General features: G+C 44.5%; 1 protein-coding gene and 1 long non-coding RNA gene across 3 annotated transcripts; one reads left to right on the top strand and one right to left on the bottom strand.

Moving 5' to 3' along the window:
* Positions 1-7,333: 7,333 nt before the first annotated feature.
* On the bottom strand, positions 7,334-20,977 carry Leprotl1 (leptin receptor overlapping transcript like 1). Of its 2 annotated transcripts, none has more exons than XM_005066616.4 (4): positions 20,833-20,977; positions 13,299-13,374; positions 10,486-10,672; positions 7,334-9,502 (listed from the first exon to the last, which is right to left on the bottom strand). In XM_005066616.4, the coding sequence occupies exons 1-4, from the start codon at positions 20,846-20,848 to the stop codon at positions 9,386-9,388; spliced, it is 396 nt and encodes a 131-aa protein (XP_005066673.1). In that variant the 5' UTR covers positions 20,849-20,977; the 3' UTR covers positions 7,334-9,385. The 2 variants fall into 2 exon arrangements, with proteins under 2 accessions (XP_005066673.1, XP_021080826.1); XM_021225167.2 differs by lacking the exon at positions 20,833-20,977 and adding an exon at positions 13,555-13,683.
* Positions 17,451-18,186, top strand: LOC121134118. Its single transcript, XR_005871138.1, has 3 exons — positions 17,451-17,596; positions 17,695-17,966; positions 18,061-18,186. It is a non-coding gene; the product is annotated as an uncharacterized LOC121134118 (long non-coding RNA).
* Positions 20,978-24,194: the final 3,217 nt, after the last annotated feature.

Below are 24,194 nucleotides of genomic sequence, written 5' to 3'. Positions count from 1 at the left end.
TTCAATGCTTCCCTTTATAATAGTTGCCATGGCCATGGTGTCTCTTCACAGCAATAGAACAGCAACTAAGACACGACCAATGAGAAGCTATTCTGTTGCTACTGAGGCATAAACCAGAGAAGCACCTGGCCTGGACTTACTTTTCTAGATGTGGAAGTGAAGTTTAGGCAAAGCAGTATATAAAATGTAAGGTGTGTGTGGAGGGCTAAATTCAATGAGTGTTTGCCCAGCATGTGTGAGGTCCTGGGTTCAATCCTCACCACCACATTAACAACAACAACAAACAACAAAGCAGCCTCCAACTTTGAGCCACATGAAGATATTATACACATGGAGATTTAAATGCCCAGTGTTCAGTGGGCCTAGTTGACTTTCGAATGTGACTTAGAGCAATCTGGCATGAGTCAACTTTTCTTTTCATTGCTATTATGGAATGTTAGAGACAATCTACCTTATGAAGAAAAGGAGGTTTATTTGGTTTAAAGGCTCAATGTCTAAGACTGGTTGGTCCTATTTGACTTCTGTTGAGGTCCTGATGGTGGATACTATCACATCACAGCAGGAGTAGGGACAATGGCTCACAATTAAACCAGAGAGCAGTCAGGTCCAGCATTAGCTTTTCCTAGCAATCCTCTTGGGAAAAATACTAAGGCATCCCCCCCAAATGACCTTCAACTCTTTGGGGGACATGACCCACTGGGGTCCATCCCTTAAAGGTTTTGCTGGCTGTCACCACTGCCATCATGTGGACCAGGACTCCACTACATGTACCTCTAGGTAACACTCAACCCTAGTAAGTCAGGCAAGGTGGCATACGACTGGAATCCTGGTACTCAGGAATCCTATGCAAGCAAACCCCAAGTCTTAGCCGGGGAGGCTCCACATAGTGGGACCCTGCCCCAAACAAATACTCAAATCATCCAGAAAACAGAGAATCAGACAGAAAACAAAAATGACAAAACTCAAGCATGTCACCATATTATTCTGTCCCACGAATTCATTTCTAGCCATAAGTTTGAAAATTTTAGCTTATATGACCATCCAGATTCTGAAAATATCTCTTAACATTCTGAGAGACTGACCCTCACAACTGAGTTAATAATACATCTTGAGGTCATGGAGACTTAAGTCGACTCTCCTACTGTGTACTCAGACTGTTGGTTAAGCCAGCCTTTAAGAAAACAATGTAACAACTGACCTTATTTGCCTTGGACTTCCCAGGGTAACCAACTTTTACAACCTAAGATAATGAGTGATTGTAATCTTAAATTATATACTCTTCCATGTCCTTGACCCAGAAAATGTATCATTTGCTGGAAGCTGCTGTCTTAGTTAGGGGTTCTATGCTGTGAGGGGACACCATGACCATGGCAACTCCTATAAAGGAAACATTTAATTGGGGCTGGCTTACAGGTTCAGAGGTTTAGTTTATTATTGTCATGGGGAGAACATGGTGGCATGCAGGCAGACATGGTGCTGGAGAGTTCTACATCTGGATCTTCAGGCAGCAGGAAGAGAGAGTGACACTGGGCCTGCCTTGAGCTTCTGAAATGCCAAAGTCCACCCCTAGTGACACACTTCCTCCAATAAAGCCACACCTACTCCAACAAGGCCACACCTTCTAAGAATGTCACTCCCTGCAGACCTATGGGGAACATTTTTATTCAAATCACCACAACATCAAATACAGAAGTTGAAAGAAATCTCCTAAAATCTACCATAAAGGCTGAAAGCATCCATTTATTGATTGATAATCTATAATACTTGATACCTGGGTGTAACGAGCATTCTTCTCACCAGCCTAGTGTTGACTAGCTCTGTCATTTTGACTCAGAGCAGAGTCATCTGGGAAGGCGACCCTCAGCCGAGGAGTTCTCGCCTCCAGATTGATGGAGTGGACGTGTCTGTGGTCCTGAGCTGTAGAAGAAAGCAGGCTGAAGAAGTCATGGAAACCAAGCCCGGATGTAGCACTCTCCATGGTCTCAGCTCCAGTTCCTGCCTCCATGTTCCTTCTTTGAATTCTAACCACAGCCTCTCTCAGGTAAGGTGAAGTAACCACTTTCCTCCCCAGGCTGTTTTTGGGAAGTGTTTGTTTTTATCACAGCAACAGAAATCAAACCAGGATACCACCTAACACTCACACGGTAACTGCTTATGTAGGAAGAGACAGACTGCAGGAGGCAAACACAGTCTCTGGAGAGCTATAAGGCACTCGTCCTTCCTTCCCCTGGCTCACCCTAACAAACCATTCCTGATGTGTAAACACATATCCACACTCAGCATCAGAACCTCCAACTTAGCCAGGAAGCAATGCTACCTCTGAGGACACCTGGACCACACATAATTACTCTTTTTCTTTAAAAAAGAAAAAAACCATGTATTAGTGTGTGTGTGTTCACAGCTACATGTGTGAGCATTGGGAACCATCCTAAGTTGTTCTCCGTCTTATTTTTGGGGATGGTCCCTCACTGAACCTTGAGCTCAGGGATCCAACTAGATTGGCTGGCCAGCAAGCCCAGGAACCCACTTGCCCCTCTCTGCCTCCCAGAGCTGCTGTTCCCTGCTTTTATGTGGGGGCAGGTGATTGAACTCAGGTCCCGATGCTCACACTGCAAGTTCTTGAGTCATCTCTCCAGCCTAACTTTTCTTTAAATTGGTTTTAAGTCAACTCACTTTTTCTTTACACCTTTTGACTGTTATGAGAAAGCATCTCACTATGCAACCCAGTCTAGACTCAAATCTTCATCCTCCTGCTTCCATTTTCTGAGCCCTGGGATTACAAGTGTCACCTCCATGTCCGGGTTGCTAGTGATAATTCATCCTAGTACACACTAAAAGAAACACACACAGTCCTGCATGCCTGCTGGCAGAGCCTGGAATTAAACACCACCCTACCATCATCACGGCTTCTCAAATCCTCTCTTCTGGGAGTCTCCATATTTCTCTCTGTACACAGGCAGGCGCTAGCATCCTTTAACCTATTTTGGGGTGTCTTATCTCACCCCAAAATAGATATTAGGTAAATGGGGGACTATGTGCTTCAATTTATGTATTTATTTGCTTAGTTTTCTTGAGGGTCTCTGGAGCTCAGGCTGTCCTCAAACTTGCAATCTACCTTCAAGAGTTTTCCCAGCCCTGGAACTACAGACATTTACAATGCCACACTTCAAGTTTTAATAAGACTACTTTGAAATTACTATTCTGAGCAACATAATTGAAAAGAACTACCCTTCCTTTCATGTTGATGACAAATGTCACTTCTAATAGGATGCTTGGTTCAATATCATATCCCTCTCCTGATGGGAGACCAGTGTCCTTAGCTTTCACAGCTCTACTGGTTAACTAGACCTCAAGGATGTGCTGCATGAATGCCTGCTATGTGTACACTTTTGTGAGTGCATGTTGGTGTGTGGGTGTTAGGCCACATAGAGGTCACAGGTATGTCAGGTTCTTCCTCAATTGTCCTATCCCTCTAGTTTTTGAGATAAGAATCTCTCAATGAGCCTGGAACTCAGTTTTGACTAGGCTGGCTGGCCGGTGTGTGCCAGGGATTGGCCTTTTGGGATTACAGGCACTCATTGGCTCACCTGGCTTTCTATGTGGGGCTTGGGTGTCCACCCTGGTCCATGAACACACAGTAAGCACTCCACTGACCGAGCCTCTCAGAGCTGCGTCAGTCTGCCTGTCTTCAGTTAATCCCAGGAAGCTATTTTAACTGTGGACGGTTTAAAAAATGGCCTCAAATCTTTGAAGTAAACCTAGCTCTCAGGAAAACATCTGTTCCACTTGGAAGGAGGGGGGCAGTTCATAAATCTACGCTTATTTTTATGCCACAGCTACATTTACATGACATTATGCAATGGCCATCTGCCAAGAGAAACATGCTTCTGTATTAAATGCCAAGTACATTGCAGCTCCATTATTAAATAACAATGCTATTAACAATTGCATGGAGGGCTGGAGAGATGGCTGTCCAGTTGAGAGTACTTCCTGCAGGCCTGGCTTGGTGGCGTATGCTGCTAAGTCCAGTACTCGTGAGGCAGATTCTACATGGAGATTTCCAGGATGGCCAGGGCTACACAGAGACCCTGTCTCAAAAGGTAACAAATGAGCAAACAAAAAAGGATACTCATTGCTCTTGAAGAGGACCCAGGTTCCCAACACCCACATAGGGAGTTCACAACCATCTGTAACTCTGGTTTCAGGTAATCCAACCCTCTCTTTTGGCCCCCACTGGCACTGCATACATGTGGTATACTCAGATACACGCAAGCAAGACAGTCATACACATAAAGTAAAAATGAATAAATCTTAGAACAACAAGTACATGGGAGCACGCGGGCTTATTCTTTCCTATGTTATCCCATTTGACTCTGAACTAAACAAACCCTGGTAACTATGGGCCTGAGGTTGAAAATTAACCTCTCACTTGTCAGTACTGCAAATGAACACAAACAAGAAAACAGTTTTAACTCAAAAAGAAAGAATATTTTATGGTCCCAACCTCTCATGTCTCATGGAAATCATTTTATTTTTTTTATTTTTTGGCTTTTACGAGACAGGGTTTCTCTGTATTGTTTTTTGGAGGCTATCGGTCCAGCCTGGCTTCGAAGTCACAGAGATCCGCCTGCCTCTGCCTCCCGAGTACTGGGATTAAAGATGTGCGCCACCACCGCCCGGCTCGGAAACCATTTTTTAAAATTTTATTTTACAGAAATTTAAAGTTTAGCAATATCTGACTCTCTCTCTCTCTCTCTCTCTCTCTCTCTCTCTCTCTCTCTCCCCCTCCTTCTTTCCCTCCCCTCTCTCCCCCCTCGTCTCATTTTTTTTTTTAAACTATAACATGTGGTTCTAAACCCAAGGATAGTTACCAAATTATCTTCAGGAAACTGGAAGCAAAACAGGGTAGTTATTTTCTTGTAAAGATAAATCTCAGTGGGCTTGGGACTTACCTCAATGGCAGAGTGCTTGTTTAGCAAGCTCAAGGCTTACGGGTCTGAGTCCCAGGACAACAAACAAAAAACAAACCAAAGTAAAAAATTACTTTAGAGGTCTGGGCAGATGGATCAGTGGCTAAGATGAAGCCTGTTCTTGAAGAGGACCCAGTTCAATTCCCAGGTCCCACATTAGGTGACTCACTATCCCCTGGGGACCCCAGCTCCAGAGAATCCCACACCTTCTCCTGGCCTCAGTAGGTGCCCACACACATGCACACACACTTCCCCTCACCCCTGGGACACACAAGTAAACGAAATTAAAATAATCTTGAGACAAATTAAAGTAATTATAAACTCCATGGCCAGCAAGCTGGTGAGAGTGCCTGATACCAAGCCTGATGATCCAAGTTCAATGTCCAGGCCCCCTCCTGGTGAAGGGAAAGAACCAACCCTTGCCAAGTTGTTCTCTAGATGTCATGGTACATACAAGCTCTCTCTCTCTCTCTCTCTCTCTCTCTCTCTCTCTCTCTCTCTCTCTCTCTCTCTCTCTCTCTCACACACACACACACACACTAAACGTAATTGAAAAAAAACCCAAACCTTCAGCCCTACACACTTTGTAATGATGAACTAAATGGCGAGGAGATACTTCCTGAGAAATCAGGTCTTGAGAATCAAGCATAGAACAGCCCCTACCTTAAAGTGTAGGGAGCTTAATTGCAGGTTTCTGCTGGTGTTCTGCAACTAGCTCTTATCACTCACCATCAGAGATTATCTGGACAGTTAAGAACTATGTCCGCAGCAAGGACACTGTTCATAAAGCAATTAACTTGTACAGGAGGTGAGAGATGCCCAGGCCATGGTGTTGCATCGTGATGTTCACAAGTGTTACCCAATCCATTCAGAGCATTTGATAATCCCATTTTCCCCAACAGTGTTCCACTCTTCCTAACCTAGTACACATGAGCAAATCAGAAACCAACTAAATTAAGGAGTGCTAGTGTCAATTGTAAGGGAGCAGAAACACAATCTCTCCCCCAAATTCAGGTTATAGTCATTTAAAAACAGAAAAAAAATTTAAAATTTTATTATTAGTGGATGTGGGGTTATATTTTTAACAGCAAACATCTGGAGATGAGAGGTCAACTTGAGGGAGTCAGTTCTCTACCTTTAAAATATTTTAAAAAGATTTATATGTAGCCGGGTGTGTATGTGTGTGTATGTGTGTGTGTGTGTGTGAGGTGGCGCACATTTTAATCTCAGCACTTGGGAGGCAGAGACAGGCAGATCTCAAGGCCAGCCTGGTCTACAAAGCAAGTTCCAGGACAGCCTCCAAAGCCACAGAGAAACCCTGTCTCAACCGCCCCCCCCAAAAGATTTATATGTATGAGTGCTCTGTCTACATTTATGTATGCACGATGTTTGCATGCTGTTCCTACAGAGGTGAGACGAGGGATTCAGATCCCTGGAACTGTTATGGATGGTATGAACGGTTAGCGGTTAGGAGCCGTCAAGTGGGTGTTGGGAACCAGACTCAGTCCTCTGCAAGAGCAACAAACACTCTTAACCTTGGAGCCATCTCCCCAGGGCCCAGCTCGCTCCTTCCACCTTGGTTTTGTTATTGAACTCAGGTTGTCAGGCTTTACTGAGTTATCTTGCTGGTTTGTAACTTAAAGAAATGAATGCGTGTGCAAACACGTGTGGGTCAATGTGTGTCATGGCGAGTGTGTGGAGGTCAGAGGGCCACTTGGAGGAGTTGGTTCACTCCTTGCTTCATGTGCGTCCCTGGGACTAAACTCAGGTTGTTAGTGGCTTGACTCACTGAGCCTCCCCTATAGTCCCTATTAACCAATGAAAAAGCAAAATACTACAAGAAAGCCCAAGTATATTGAAAAGGTATAGGATTTAGTTTATCCTGGTTGGGTAAGTGGAGAGCCACACCCTCAGCCCACAGTTCTTCTAACAGGAGTGCCTATCTTCACCGGAGGACAACAGGAGCTTGTATGGAAGAGACAGGAATTTGATCTTCTAGCCGATTATAGCCATTGCACAGTGCCCTGGGGTATAATGCACAGACCAGAGCTAACCTGCACTCATGTCTTCAAGTACTCAATGTAAATACGGCACAGTGGCAGCTCATTTATCACCACTCAAGGTCACAGGGCCTTGTGGCACCATTGTTACTACGGTTTCACTTTCCATTTGATCGGCCAGCGCGCTTGCTTCCTAGCGCACTACTATTTTTGATTTTTTTCTTAGACAAGGTCCCACCTAGCCCCATGTAGCCTTGGACTGTTCATCCTCAGCTTCTCAAGTGTGGAGGCCATGGGCACGTGTCATATTATTAAACTCACGAGACTGAGCTTTAACTATGAAAACATCCACAAGCTACAATGGATATTTAAAATCTTTATTGTTTCATCATCAAAAGTTTCCTTTCTCTCTCCACAGCAGAATGGCCATGTCTTGGTGCATCTTCACGAAAACTTTTAAGCAAGTAGCCTAGAAACCATCGGTGGGGACTGTCAAGCCAGTGTCCTCGTCAGACCCAGAAAGCATATGCAGCTTTAGAAAGGAGTCTATGGCCGAGCGCACACACTGCACGTGTGAAGGGACGGAAAATGGGGAAGGACCTGAGAGGGAGCCTCCGCTCCATCCTGACGAAGGCAGAGTTCTGACACGTGTACACACCACCCCCTCCACCAGCATCCCTCAGTGAGCCCCGTCTGGTCTAACCCACAGACAGCACGGTATGTTTCACATGGCTTCCCACCTCACAGCCACAGGAAATCAAACATTGGTCAGGTCACACAAAACAAAAGAAACACTGCAGCTTTAGGCATCTTTAGTAAAAAGCTGAACAAATGTCATCTATGTTCCCATTTTGTTGCTGTTGTTGTTGAGAAATAGAACTCTAGAAAACAACAAAAGACAGTTGTCATGGTTACTCATTTTCAGCTAAAGGCAGAACACTTCTTTTTATATAAGCAGACTGAAGAAACATACAAATGTCTTCACAAAATACTGTTGGATCAATGTGAACATTTTTCATAACCAGCTCTTGAATTAAGGACTGAGAATTGGAGATTCGAATAACTGCTACGGTTTGGTCAAGCCTGGCCACTTGGGAAAGTTTGTGGTCGAGTTTGAGTTTGAAGCTGTGATACAGCTCTGAATTAATTCATACAACAACTACCTTTACAACAGCAGATCTGTCATGATGAAACCACACCTCAATCAGGAGGCACCAGGAAGCCTGTCTCAAGTGGTTTTGAAATACACACGCTCTAATCCCAGGAGACCGCTCCTATCATAGTCCAAGTCCTACAAATCTCTGTCCCTGGATTACCTGCAAGACTAACAAGTCACTTGTGAATCGAGTCAAGGCCTCGAGGGGGAGGGGCACTCTGAATGTATGGCATAGCAATCAGTTTTTCCTAGTAGTCAAACATTTCTAAATGCTATTAAACTATATTTGAAAAGTTCTCTGACTTAATATATACAATGTACAAAATAAGTTAAAATGAGGAAGCAGGGGAAAAGTTTTGATTATCTACAATGCAAACACATAACTGTCCCATGCTTGTCTGCGGCACCCTCTGAACCACAGGAGGCCAACGAAGCTCAGACTCATCACTTAGAAATGGAAGCGGCACTCAAACCGGGGATTTCAGCCTCGCTTCTTCTCACTTGCTTTGATGGCAACAAACACAAATATAAACTGTATCCCCAGATGTGTTTTTTCACTTGTACCTTAAAGTTTAACATAAATTCTAACAATCGAAGAGAAGAGCACTCTTCTGTAGCAATTCCATAAAATAATTTTCAGTTCACAGAACACCTGTCCACTAGTAAAACCAGTAACCCTTATAGAGGGCATGGGCAGTATGACTTGGCCCCCCCCTGAGGTATAAATGCGGCTATTTTGCACTGAGTAAATAGTGTATAAGGTATGTCAACAATCTGAATGTTTGCATTCACCTGGGAATGATATCATCCTGACTGAAAAAACTTACATACATATATATATATTATAATGGAGGTTAAATGATTTTTAGAGAAAATATGTACTTTAGCCCATAATACAGCCAGAAGTTCTGAATTTCTAAACCAATGCAAATGGTCATTACATTTTTTAAATGTTTAACATTGCATACTGATTTAAAAACAACTGACCAGGGAAAACAGGTGAGTATTTTAGATTCAGCAGGACACCACAGAAAGCAGTCTAGAGACGTGGGAAACCAGTCAAGCTTTTCCAGAAGAGAAAAATCCTTTTAATCCTCATCAAGTCCCCGTGGAAACAGTAGGCGTACAATAGTGAGAAGGGAGTGGTTGGGACACCCGAAGGAGCTCGCTACACAACTCAGCATCACGGTCCCCGTCTGCTGCGCATGGGCGGCCAGCAGACGACAGAAGTCCATGTGGCGACAGCTCAGCAGCTGCTTTCACCACTGCTGCCAGCTGAAGTCATCGTTGCTCCCAAAGACCAAGAAGAAGCCCAGGATAGTTGCAAAGATGACTGTGTTTCCTGTGAGAACCAGTGCGCACGCTCCCCACTCAATCTGCGGCAGGAAGAAAGCAACAGTCAGCAGGTGTGCCAAGTGACGGCCACGAGGAGCAAACCAACGCTCTTGCACTGGCCGATGCTGATCGTAAGCAATGTGGCTTGTAATGACTTCACAGTACAACATTCCCATAGTGTTTTTATTTGTCATCGACTGACTGAAAAGTAGAGAGTGAGGGGCTGGTAATTATTCCGGAACAACCTTAACTTCAATAATGAGCATCAGAGTTTTGTTTGGCGCTGCCTGCATTTCTGAGGGTCCACCCCAGCGCCCTGTGAGCCTAGGACGCACCTTGCCCCTGAGGTGGATCCCTAGGGCCACATGGAATTCTTCGGTTAATGCTTACAAAGAAAGTTACTCTTTCTCAGTGAGCCTAAAAATCTTGTTAAGGTGAAGACGGAACCCTAAGCACGTACTCTGCTTCCTCTGAAACGGGCTGAGGGCATAACTGCCTCAATCACTTGAAGTGTGGCTAGTCTCCACCCTTTCAGAGCTGCGGTGTGACTGCTCTTTCTTCCTTTCCCAGCCGCAGAGAACAACCTTCTCATGTGTAGCCTTCAGGCCAGTGGTTCTCAACCTGGGGGTAGCGACTCCTTGGAAGTTGTCTAACAACCCTTTCAAATAGGTTGAATATCAAATATCCTGCATGCCAGATATTTATGATTCATAACAGTAGAAAAATTACAGTTATGCAGTAGCAACGAAACAATTTTAGGGTTGGGGGTCACCACAACATGAGGACATGTTAGGAAGGTTGACGACCACTGCTCAGGTCTCACAGGGCAGGCCATGGGTGCCCTTTCTGTTGCAGACCCAAGCCTTACCCTCCAACAGTTTCACCCCAACAAAGAACAAACAAAGCTGAGGTTTCCATCTGTCCACTACATCCCAATGTCTCAGGTCTCTCTTTTATGTGACAAAACTTTTCAGAAAAAAATGAACAGTCTGATAAAAAAAATTCACACAACATGGCAACTTACCAGATGTGCTCTGGCAAACACAACAGGGAGTCCAAACGCTGAGACAACAATGCCGGTCGTGAGGAATATGGCGAGCTCCTTACAAGCATTGCTCATGGCATCCGTGTCATCCACTAGTCTTCTTGCTATGCAGTATGGGATGGGCGAAAGGACATAAAAAAACAGAACAAACAAGGGCCAGTATTGGCTAGAAAAGAAAAAAAGAAGTTAATGCAGTTTTGGTCAGCTAGGTCATTTTCCCACATATTAAATCCGTGTCTGCTTAAAGACCAAAGGAAAATTGCGAGGTGTCAAACAAGATACAGCTGAAAACAAAGCCACAAGCTCATAGGAGAATTTTAGAGTCAATTTATCCCTGTATTGAATTATGTAAATATAATATTTACAAGGTCTACTGACAAAATGATTTATGAAATAATGACCAAAGTTTAAAAAATTACTTTAACTTAATAAGGAGGCATGTTGAAAATAAGAATATTTACACAAAACTTTAAAAATTAAAGATCCATGCCTTTGACATCCTGCTTTATCATAATGTTAAAATACCATGCTTCCCTTAATAGAAACCAAAATATAGGACACTAACTGAAAATAGTGCTGGAAAACACAGTTTTTAGTTCGTTGTTAGCCATGCTGCACTGATCTCATTTCTGGCTTTGGCAACCGCACTAGGGGAAGCTTTGTGAAGGAGACAGCTCTCTCCACCTCTTTGTCACATTTTAACAGTATATTAGAAAATTACAAGAAACAAACGGTCTTTAAAATTGAAAAGTTTAAACACATACATAGTGGACATTTGCTGGAGCTACCTGTTATATTTTCCTGTCGTGAAAAGGATTTATTTCTGTGGGAATGTTTTGCATGAATGTATGTGCTTCACGTGCATGAATTATTCAAAGAGGCCAGGAGAAGCTGTTACAGCCCTGGAGCTGGAGTTACAGACGGTTGTGAGGCACCATGAGGGTGCTGGGAACTGAACCTGGGACCTCTGGAAGAGCAGCCAGGGCTCTTAAGCACGGAGCCATCTCTCCAGCCCGTTTTGTTTTTCTTAGTCTTTTCCTAAGCGCCGCAAGAGAGCAAAACCTTTTTAAATGGAATATATGTTTAAGAAAAAATTCAAACAATATAGAAATACAAAAATAGTTAAAACCAGAAGCTTTCTAACCCCCCCCCTTTTTTTTTTAACTTTCTAAGAAGCCTTTTGTGGACCTTCCACAATCCACACAAATCTAACCAAGGCAGAACTCTATACAACAGCATTACAATCCTTCCTCACTCCTTAAGGCTAATTAATATTGTCATTCAAGAACCCACAATAATTCAATCTGGTCTTTGGTATGTGTATGTTTGTATGGTGCGCTAAGTATGTGTATGTGTGTGCATGGGTACTGGTAAGACGGTCAAGAAACAACCTTGGGCATTGTTCCTCCTCAGGCACTGTCCACTTTTATCTGACACAGGGTCTCTCACTGGCTGGGGTTTGCCAAATAGGCGAGGCTGTCTCCACCTCCTATCACTGGGCTTACAAATACGGAACACCATACTCACCTGTTGCACCTGGGTTTGGGGTTTGGCAAGCAGTCCTCATGCTTACACACAGGCATTTTACTAACTGAACTGTGTCTTCAGCCTTTATATTTTAGCTCTGTGTGTGTGTGTGTGTGTGTGTGTGTACATGTGCGCACGCGCCACAGTGTGTGGATGGATGTCAGAGAACAGTCTTGGGTGTCAATTCTTACCTACTGCACTGTTTGAGACAGGCTGTTTGCTGGTGTGTATATCAGGTTATCCTGGCCTGCAAACCTTTCAGATTCTCCTGTCCTCACTGTCCATCTCATCAGAGGAACACTGGGACTACAGTGCTATACAGACATGTGCTACCACACTCAGCTATTACCTGGGTCCTGGGGAGTTGAACTCAGGCCTCACTTTTCTGCTGCAAGTGCTTTGTCCACTACACTATTTCTCTCACCATAATTTAGCTTTGGATGGACATTTGGGATGTCACCAGTTTTCCATTTCTGCTATTACAGAATGTGAAGAGCAACATTCTAACCTAACTACAGGTATCTCTGCAAGCATTTGCTAGTGGATTTGTATGAGGGTTTCTAAGAAGGAGAGGGCCAGTTCCATGAACTACAAGATACAGGCAAACTAGTTCCAAGAAACGGCAGCTACTCACTTCCTAAACCCCTGCCCGACTCAGTCCCCCTGGCACTTAGCAGTGCCTGTCTGCCCACTTCCTTGATCTTCCCCGGTAGATTTCAGGGAGTGTTGAGTGGGATTTAGTATGTTTTCATGTGCTTACCAGCGACACAATCCTCTCCTTGTGTATGGGGTTCACTTCTACTCCTTTGTATCTTTAAAACTTTAAAAGTTTTCTGAACTGGGCATGGTGAACTTGGGAGGCTGAGGCAGACAGATTGTGAGTGAGGCCAGTCCGGGCTACGTAATGAGACAATGTCTCAATAGAAAGTTCTTTCTGTTCTGGGGAAAGAAATCACCTACATTGTGTCTTTAGTTAGTTGTGTTCACAAGTTGCCTATCATACTTTCTGTAATAAGATGTGTTAGATTTTGTTGGAGTATTATTGATGGCCAGTAGGACTGAGTTGCTGTCACCAGACCATTACAGAAACAGGTCAGAGCCAAAATCTCTCTGCCTTGGCATTCTAGTATCTTTACAAATAAACTTTAAGCGACGATTTTTAGAAAAGGGTTTTTTGGTAAATGAACATTTTCCTGCATTACTTGTAGAAAACAAAGATGTTAAAAACTTTAAATATTCAAAGAGGGAAAAAGACAATCACATACTTGTATATTGGAAGGGCGCATCCAAGCATCAAAAACATCAGGCCAATTGCTCCTCCAAATGACAAGCTAATTAGAGCTGCAAAACAAACAGAAGCCCCAGAGAGCTCAGTCAGTTAAGCCACACGAGTGCTACCTTCCTTCATGCCCATGCCAGTCGGGGCGCTATATGACTCGCAGAAGTGAAACACACTCCAGCTCCCCTCGAAATCCCAGCTGTTAACAGTGAACCATCCCATAGTGCAGGAGTGGCTCATACTTGGTCATCTCAGCACTCAAGGGACTGAGGCAGAAGGATTACTACAAGCTAAGAAGGTCCACTTGAGTTACAGAGTAAGAACCGATCTCAAAAACCAAAACAAAATGTGAACCGTCTTCAAACAGCCAATTATAGTCTCAGAACAAGCCTCTACAGCATCCTCAAAACAAAAGTGTTGCAGGTTGAGATTCCTCCCCAACCCTTAGAAAGGCTCTGACTCTGGAATGCCAGGCAGGCCAGCTGACACAGGCCTTTAATCCTGGCTCTAGGGAGGTAGGGGCAGGTGAAACTCTGGTCTACATAGTGAGTTCCTGGACAATCAGGAGTACATAGTGAAAACCTGTCTCTAACAAGCACCTTGTCCCCCATTTGAATATTCCCAAATTGGAGGAAATCCACAAGCTGAAATATATTTGCTTCCAAAAACTCTAACCTGTACATCAGTTTAGACCTAGTGCTAAGACCTAGTGCTAACACATAGCATACACCCCAACTAACAGTTCCATAGCTCAGGACTATTAAGGCACACAGAGTTAATGTCCTTCCACCCATCCCACCCCCAGCACAAACATTCTACTTAATCCACATGTGAGCGACACACTTGCTACAGGAGACTGATAACCCTAGGTCAATTCCCGGACTCCACATAGAAGTGAAAGGGGAAAACCAAGTCTATAAAGGTGTCCTCTGACCTCCACAGGCATCACAAACAACAGGGAAGGGAGGAAGGAGGGAAGGGAGAAGGGGCATAAAAGCCTCATCAAAACAGAATCCCAAAGATACAAAGGGAAGGGAGGGGAGCAAGGGATGGGGACGGGGGTCGGGGGCCGGGGGGGGGCGGGCCGGGGGGGAGAAGCCTCCCCAAAAGAGAACCACAAGAGTACACACAAAGGGAAGGCAGGAGGGAGAGGGAGGGAAAGCCTCACTAAAATAGATATGCAAAAGCATGAAACCGACAGAAAGGCTGTCCAAGGGTGTGTGTAATTTATGATGACGTGCATTTTTCATTTTAATTATTTTTAGATAGGGTCTCACTGTGTAGTCCTCACAGACTTTGTTATGTTGATCAGGCTGGCCTCGAACTCACAGAGATCCATCTGCCTCTGCCTCTCAAGTGTTGGGATTAAAGGTATATGCCACCATGCCTACCTTGTTATTTTTTTTAAGGAAATGCCAGAGATTTACTACATAGACTTCATTGTAACAACCTGCCTATAGTTAATTAGTGTAATCGGTCAATTTTGTTAGTCTTTAAAAAATACCTAACTTGGCTGGGTGTTGGTGTCGCATACCTTTAATCCCAGCACTCGGAAGGCAGAAGCAGGTGGATCTCTGTGAGTTTGAGGCCAGCCTGGTCTACAGAGTGAGTTCCAGGACAGCCTCCAAAACAATACAGAGAAACCCTATCTGAAAAAAAAAAAACAAAAACAAAAAACAAAGAAACTCCTCTAACTTTAAGTTTTTAAAATAATTTTCATTTTATGTGCATTTTTAAATGTGTGTTGTTTGCATGTTCATTTGTAAGGGTGTTGGATTCCCTGGAACTGGAGTTACAGACATGTAACTCCATGTGGGTGCTAGGAATTGAACCCAGGTCCTCTGGAAGAGTAATCAGTGCTCCTAACTGCAGAACCATCTCTCCAGGCCCAATTTTGTTAGTCTTTAAACAGGTTACAGAAGCATAGTTATTTTGGTCCGGAGTTCCCAAATCCCAGGAAATCTGTAGGGTAACAGTACAGCCTGATGTGGACATGGCCCCACAGCCTTACCACAGGGAGAGGACGTGCTCTAGAGTCAGACGTACCTCTGAAGCTCCCACACATGGCTGCTATTCATTAACGTGAAACAGCTTTGGTATATATAACCAACAACCGAGATTTCAACCAAGAGAAAAGTGATCTATTTATTTCTACATAGCCTGCAATTTTTTTTTTAAATTTTTTGTTTTTGTTTTTCGAGACAGTGTTTCTCTGTATTGCTTTGGATGCTGTCCTGGAACGTGCTCTGTAGACCAGGCTGGCCTCGAACTCACAGAGATCCACCTGCCTTTGCCAACTGAGTGTTGGGATTAAAGGTGTGTGCCACCAACACCCGGCTCATAGCCTACATTTCTACATCTCCAACAGCTAAGAAAATGACTTGGTAAGATTTATTAATTTCTTTTTTTAGATTTATTTATTGTGTGTCCTAGTGGAGGTCAGAGGGTGACTTAAAGGAGCTGTTCTCTCCTTCCACCATTCTGGGGCTTTTGGGGGTTACATGTTAAATCATTTCACAGGCCCAGAAAGTAACTTTTTAAAAACTGGTACTCTCTAACCTTCACAGAAAAATTTAAAATCCAAAAGGTAAGTGGAAATCTAAGATTTGCCAAGTAGAAAACTACAGCATACATACAAAAATTAGTGGTGAGGGGTCAGACACCCCGTAATACTACTGACAAGATGGCCGTTAACACTGTCTTGGCCAACTGGGTGTCAGCTGGAATGCTGACTACAACGTGATTCAGGTCACCATGAACACAGTGTACTTAGTTTAACATCACTATACTTTATATTCCCAGCGACAGTGGGGGAAAGTCAAGGAAACGTTAGTGTTTTAAACAGCAAACAGAGCATCCCGGGTTTACAGGGAATGCAGTAGCTACAGGAGAACACTGTCTTCCCTTCTGTCCCTTGTGACCCCGTCTACAGTCCCTGACACACCACACAGGTAGTAATGTCCTCCTGGTTTCTTGTACCGCTCCTTCCTATTTTGGAGGCCAGCGGCTCCTTCACCTGCAATGCCTCTGTGCGTGCTTGGCATCCCACCTCAAGAGTTTTCATTCATTCAGGAAGTGAATGACGTCACGCATACAGCTCCCTTCAGCCCCTAGAGCCTGTGTTCCCACCCCACTCTCTCTCTTCTGCTTTCCCTTCAGCTCTCCTCTCAAGCATCTCTTCCTCGGAGCTATGCCAACTCTGCTACTGTGTTTATGACTTACTGACTCACGGAGGGGCTAGGGTCTGGCTCAGTGGTACAGTGCTTGCCCGGCGTACACGAGGTTCTGGATTCAACCCCCAAGGACTGCTGCGTGAATACATAACATTTATGCATACGACAAACACACTGAGCATTCAATTTGGGCCACATGGTCCCTGCCACTGAAGGCACAACAATGAGAGGGAAAACAAAGCTTGTACTTTCGTGGCATACACAGTCTAGTGGGAGAATCAGGCAGGCTTTTAAAATCATCCCATTTCATTTGCTATGCTATCTGTGTGTGCAGATGCCGAGGAGGCATCTGGCTAGCCCGTAAGATAATGAACGAGTGTGGTGGTGCTCGCCGGTAATCCCAGCACTTGGGAAGTGGAAGCAGGGAGGACCAGGAGTTTATGGCCAGCTTTGATTATATGCTGAGTTAGAGTTTAGGCCCCGCCTGGGCTACTTGAAACCCTACCTCAAAAATCAATAAATCAACAAACAAGCAAGCAATGAGTATGCATCAATTTTATGGCTGCTGAGCCTACTCACCTCTGTATTTTCACTTTCTTAATTGAGTTGTCCCCTGAACAGGATTACGTGTCCATGGGCATTACTTATAGTCTCTTGCAAAAATGGGAACCCTTTAAGGATGAATTCCCATTTTATTTATCTCTGTATCCTCAGGATTTTGGGTAGTAGCTGGTGTACAGTGGGCGCTCGATAAACAACAATGGAATTAATGAGAAAAGGGACACTGAACACTCTGTTTGTTCAGTGAGTATGAATTCTGGAAGAAGCTGAAGATGAAAAAAAAAGGCCAGTGGTGAATACAAGCAGGTAGGCTAAGGGGTGGGGGTGGGGGATGCAGATGACCTCACAAGGCGTCATTGAGGAGGCAACAACTGGACAGAGTCAAGGAGTAAGAGGCACATGTGAGTCCTGGCTTAGTCATCACAGCTGCAACCCAAATGGATTCCCATTCGCCTTCCCAATTGTTCCTCTTCCGTTTCTGATGCTCATGCTCCAACTTTAACACCCAATAACGACTATGGAGTGAATGCAGCCCCAGAACCCAGGACATGTGAGGGGGAGGATCCCAACAGCACTGTGTTCTGACCTCTACTTAACCATTGACATGTTACCTCCATAACTAATCTAACTCAGCTCTTCTTTCTACAGACGAGAAGGACTGTATGGAAAAGGCAAGCGAGTCCCTAAACACCGAAGATACTACAAAAGACATTCCGAAGAAAAACACCTCTGCGCTCTGAAATGCAGCCAACAAACAGCTAAGTTCACACTGTGCATCTGTACAGGAGACACTGAATTCCTTATAGTGGTTCCCCAGTCTCCTATGGGGGGCAGTTGTTGACTGCAGGCAAGACTTTCATCCACTTCTAATTTATTTCAACGTGGGAAACAAAATATCAGACTTACCAAAGTTTCACATTGTAAGACACAAGTAACAGTGGTTTCTGGGGGTGCATTTCTGGGCTCTAACTTTGGTTCTGAGCACAGGAACTATACCTTTTCCTTTCCTTACAGCATCTTGAGGTGTAGGCCACACTGGCCCAGGACTGGCCATGTAGCACAGGCTCCCCTGAACACCTCCTCCTCCTGCCTCACCCTACTGAGTGCTAAACATGGACTGCCATACCTGGCTTAAGATTTTATTTGTTTTTTTGTTGTGTGTGGTTTTTTTTTTTTTTTTTGGTGGCGATGGTGATGCTGGTTGTGTGTGTGTGTGTGTGTCTTCCAAACCCAGCAGGAGAGGTGCTTACCACCAAGAGATGCCAAATGTGCAAATTTTATCCCTTAAAAAATAAAAATAAAGCCGGGCGTTGGTGGCGCACGCCTTTAATCCCAGCACTCGGGAGGCAGAGACCAGCCTGGTCTATAAGAGCTGGTTCCAGGACAGCCTCCAAAGCCGCAGAGAAACCCTGTCTCGAAAAATCTAAAATTAAAAAAATAAATAAATAAAAATAAAAATAAAAACAGGGCTGGGCATGGTGGCAGACACTTTAAATCCCAGAACTCCAGAGGCAGAGGCAGGTAGATCCCTGAGTCTGAGGCTAGCCTGGTCTACCGAGAGTTCCAAAACAGCCAGGGCTTCACAGAGAAGCTCTATATTGAAACAAACAAACAAACATATCATACACACACACCCAACTAAAATAAAGCTCAGTTTAATGAAAACAAAAGAGTCAACGAGAAGCTAAGTGTGGTGGCACAAGCCCATGACCCTAGTAACCTGCAGTGTTGACTGTGGGTTCCAGGTTAGCCTGGACTACATAATGTCTCAAAAAAAAAAAAACCCAAATATACAAAAGTTAATGTTTAGGACTTAAAAAAAAATCAAGGAACCAAAAGACCAAAAGATAAGGTTTTGGCACTGAAAAAGCATTTAAAATATAAGCTTCTACTACAGATACTGTAAAAAATTATTTGAAAATATTTTAAATTAAATTAAAAAATTAAAATATTTTAGTGTGTGTGTATGTGTTTGTATTGTGTCAGTGAGGTGCCTACTAAGTTGGAGTTACAGGCTTTTTGTGAGCTATTGGGTGTGTGTGGGGGTGCTAGGATCTGAATTTGACTTTTCTGTTAGAGCAGTAAGCACTCTTAACTACTGAGCCATCTCTCCAGCCCATAAAATTACCGATGCATTTATCTATACAAGATCCAATTCCTTTTGAACACTCACATGTGAAAAATCAAGCCCTGTGGAACTGTCTGGGGAATCGCGATACCCTAGGGCCATATTTCTATGCATTCAACAGATTCAATATGTAGAAGGTGCTCAGAAGCAACTGCGTGTGACACCTCATCTCTTAAGTCATTGCAGATGAAAGCTGTCCAGAGCGCCCCCCAAACCAGGCACGTTTCTTCAGACTTACGACACTGGCAACTAGGTGGCTTACTTTATGTGTGTCTTAAGTGACACACCAGTACGGTAAGAATTCACACAGTAATTGAGTGATGCAACATTTGAAAGATGAAACAGGAGTGTGGTTTCTACTCCCAAAGCCTCCAGGCCAGGGATGGAACAGCCCAATTACCTAGCAAAAATTCTCTAGAGACAAGATGATGCCGGCTCTGTGACTACACAGACATAGGTGTGGGGTCAAGTTCCCCAGTCTGGGAATTAGCAGAGAATATAATTTATCACAAAGTAACAGGCAACCCGATTAAAAAATACATAATGATCTCTACGGCTACACTTCTCGATATAAAGGCAATATAAAAGCCAACAGGAAGAAAATCTTGACGAACAATCATAACTTTTAAAACCCTCTGAAGTCCTTAAAAAGTAAGTAAAATTCCGTTAGAGTCATTGTCACTAGGTTAACATTACCCACATTTGGAGAATCATAAAGCCATTTTCTTGTTAAGACTCTCCCATTAATGATACCGAAGAAATAGGAAAGGGACACGGGCAACATCCTAAAAACTGCAGCATTTTACAGTAACTTCCGTTCACATTAGGATTTGAAAGGGCCTATTATAGTTCAAAAAGAGATCTGAAAGTATCCCAGTTGCTCAGATGACAGGGTTCTTATATGGGAAACGAAACGTTTTTCAGGCACCGTGAATAAACAAGACGCCAGGAAAAAAAATGTGACCCTGGGAAAAAGCTCAACCGAAGTCGCCCTTTCCAGCGAGGTGGGAGGCATAACTATCCAACTGTTTATTTCCTGCTTGGCTGTCTCTTCTACAAAGCAGGTCAAGAAATCAAAGTGATCCGCCGATAAGTAAACCGAAAACTTTCCTTCTAACCCCAGGGGCAAGACTACCGAGCAACATTGCGTCTCTCCCGAGAATGCAACACACAAGTAATCTTTTATCAAGGTGTTAGCTACCTTATCTTTAAAACAAAACAAAAATCACAACTTAAAAAAGTGTCAACGTGCAACTGTGGGTGGTAAGGAAGCCAGGAGCACTTCTGGTTAGCATCCGGGCTCTGCTGCACCGTACGTAAAACACCGAATACCGAGATGCATCCGATTTAGAGGCAAGGGAAAGATGGTGCACCGGGACCCGGGAGCGGATGCAGGAGCCAGGCTTCGGAGAGGACCGCGCTCGTGCCTCGGGTGGGAAACTACCCCGACTGAAGTGCGGGGCCGGGCATCCCTCCCGATGGCAGCCCTCTAATGTCTCTGGGTGCAAACTCGCTCACAACGCTTCGGTGGCCGGGCTGCCCGGCTCTGGTCCAGGGGCGGAGCGCGACGGCTCGAGGAGCCGAGGCGGGGTCGCCCCCACGCCGTCCTCCTTCCCCCTTCCCCCCCCGCAGCCCCCGGCCCCGCGCCCCAGGCCCACCTTTGATGCCCGCCATGGCGGTGACGTCGCTCCTGCCTCCACGACCCGGGCGGTGGCCGGGAGACCCGAGACGCGCGACGGCGGCCAGACAACACCCGGAAGTGCACGACGCAGCACTTCCGCCTGAGGCTCGCGCTCGCGCGGGGGCGTGGGGGGCGCGCGGGGCCGGTTCGGGGCCCGCCTTCCTCCGGCGCTGCGGGGCCGGCTGCGGCGTGCGGGGGGCCCGGCCTGCGGTTCCCATCCGACCGGGAGGGATGGCGCCCCCACCCCGAAGCCCCCGCGGTCTCGGGAAGGGCGCGTGGGGAGCTCGTGAAGACGCACGCAGGCGGTGTCTTTGCGGGATCACTTCAGGTTCTGCACGGCGAGCCCATCTCTCCCTCCACCAGCCAGTCTGTGACTCGGGCAGTGGGTGGTCTCGGCTGCTCTCCCTGGGTTCCTACACAGATGAGAACTCTCCCCACTCCCCAGCGGGCCAAGCTATGGACGGGGATAGTAAAGATGCATTATCCTCTTGGGAGTCTGTGAGGATCGCTCTCTTCTCTGTGACAAAAGGGATGGGGGCGGGAGCGCCCTGCAGAGATCCAATATATGTTTGTAAGCTTCCCGCACATATCATGGGGAACCGGAGTAGGCTTTGGGATGAGCAAAACCAGATGTAGTTTCTGCCATCGGGTTGTTTGCAGACTAAAAAGGGAGAGTACTCAAAAAAAAAAAAAAAAAGAGTAAAAGTGCAACGAAGATAATCGCTAGTAGAAGAATCTCCACTCCAAAATATACCCCTGTGGCATAAAGGTTTCTTTAGCTGAAATCAATATAAAAGGACACAGGAAGGAATTGTCTGCTGTCTTTTCTATACAAAATAAGAGCATAAGATCCTCCTTGCAAAGGTAACAGGAACTTCCCCGTGTGACATAAAAAGATATTTGCAACACAAATTTTCCCACTTGTAAATATTTTCATTTCGGAGGAAGAGACAGCTGTCTCTATAGGCAGCACCGATTGGAGTCTGCAGAAATGTTACAAAAATAGCCTTTGTTAGTTTCCCTCTGAAAGCCCACACTTCTTTCATTTAGTGTTGCCTTTCGTTAAAATGCCCTTTGGCTCCCAGATCTAGCGATTGGGTTTTCCCTTCTTTGGAGCCCTGCTAGGCCAGTGAAATACTCTTTCCCCTTTAAACCCACCTGAGGGCTGCTTACCATGCCAGCCTCAGTCACTGAAGCTAATTAAGAAGGCAGAGGAAAACTTTATCCTAGGAATACCTATGAAAAGAAAAGGGTAGTCATTTGCTTTGGTCTGACTGCGTTCTATTAATGGACACATGAGGTTGGTTGGTTTGTGTGTGTCTTGGTGTGGAGTGTGTGTGTGTGTGGGGGGTGTACCTTGTCTACAAATGGAGTAGGGAGCTTGGAAAGTTGGAGAGAGGAGCCAATGGGTTGGTCAGATTTGTGTAGTCCCTATCTAGGAACTTCTGGAACTTGTATCTGCACAGACAGAAAGGGGGTCATCCTATAAATTTATCGGGGAGAATTGAAACTAGGAGGCAGGGCATATTAAAGTCATATCAGGGAAACCAGGTCTAGGAGTTTATGGGACAGAAAAGATTGTGAAAAGAGTATACTCTTGCCTGAACCCCATAAAATGTTGGATACTTAACACTGCGATGCTCTAGACAACTATCATAGGCCTGGTGTGCATGTCAAGGACCAAGGACTTCCTGACTGTCCCCCGCTGTTGACCCAGCCTACTCCACTGGCTGTCTAGTAATTGGTTGGGACCTGATACTCCATTTCCTGCTCTGGATCCAGTGGTCTTGTTCACACCGAGGCTGATTTTCTGCAGCTTCTTGCTGGAACCCGACTGCCACCAGCACTGGTCTGGTGCTATGTCTTAGCAATTCAAACTTGGTTCACTCCTGAAACCCCGTGAGCGCTGCTTCAGTCTCTTTAACAAGTGTTCATGCTGTAACCCATGTGAATGTAAAGAGACATGTAAGTGTATGGCTGTATGATGCAGTGTATTTGAGTTAACCTTAGTACTTAAGACTGGAATAAGGAACTTGAATTCACCTAGCCCAAGACAACAAGGTAGGCAGATTTTATGGCAAATTTCTACCACTACAATCAGTAAACTTGGGGTGGAGAGATGGCTGAGTGGTTAAGAGCACTGGCTACTCTTCCTGAGGAACTATGTTCAATTCCCAGAACCTATATGGTGGTTCAAACTGTCTGTAACTCCAATTCCATAAGATCTGACACCCTCACACAGACACACCTGCAGTAAAAACACTAAATTAATCATTTTTAAAAAGAAATTGCTAAACTTGGTGAATTTATATTATTCGATAAAATTCTGACATTTCCACACAAGACCCAAAGGTGCTCATCTATATTTCTGGCATTGTGAACTCCAGACACAAAATTGTGGAGAAGTCAATGATTCCATTTCAAATGTCACCACTACACCTGCTCTCCTTTTGTTCTGTGGCATTCCATCTTCAAAAGCAGGAATGGTTGTGTGTATGTTGCTGGTCAGTGGTGATGACTGTGGTTGGAAAGTAATAGATTCACCTTGAAGGCTTGTAGCTTGGCCCTGAGGAAATGCATTTAGAAAGTACTTCATGAGGTATCCTCCAGAAGCTCCTGCACTTTAATTGTATTCCCTAATTTATTTGGAATACAAATGTACTGAGCATTAGATATCTTTAATGACATCAAAGGGAAAGTCAGATTGCTTATCTGGTCAGAGGCTTCTATATACTTTTGCTCCCATAGTCACTGAATTAAAGGGCATTGCCCCCCTTTAACTTTCCCAGGGAATTCGGTTTGCAAAAATGCAAACGAAACAAAACACACTGCAATAATCACTTAAAGGCCTATTTGGGTATCCTGATAATGTCTAAGGAACAAAAACCAGTGGACTAAACAAAAAACAAAAACAAAAAACAAACCAACAAGTCACCATTCATCACTCAAATGACTCATTTGGTTTCATGATATTGCTTAGGGACTGGAAACTTGAGACCTTAAAAATGGTGTTTTCAATGTTGTATTCAAAGATCACCTATAACAAAATTCTTCAGGATGCTTTTTAAACTTGTGGGTCCTACTTTATGTGATCTGAATTAGAAACTTTTGTAGACTAAGCCCAGAAACCTAAAATGTTAATATGCATCTTGAACAATTGCCATGCAAACTATGACTTGAAAATCATTGTTCCCAAAGGGAGTTATTTGCAGTTTTCCAGGCAAATCCTTTATGTTTGCTAATGTTACGTATTTAAGTGTTCTTTAAACATAACACATAGTAGTGAATTCTTTCATGACTTAACCTCTGAAATTAATCCTCAGGGATGGGTAAGAGGAA

The sequence above is a fragment of the Mesocricetus auratus genome, unplaced genomic scaffold (genome assembly GCF_017639785.1).
Source record: "Mesocricetus auratus isolate SY011 unplaced genomic scaffold, BCM_Maur_2.0 Super-Scaffold_100026, whole genome shotgun sequence".
NCBI lineage: Eukaryota > Metazoa > Chordata > Mammalia > Rodentia > Cricetidae > Mesocricetus > Mesocricetus auratus.
This window is presented reverse-complemented; position numbering and strand designations above follow the sequence as displayed.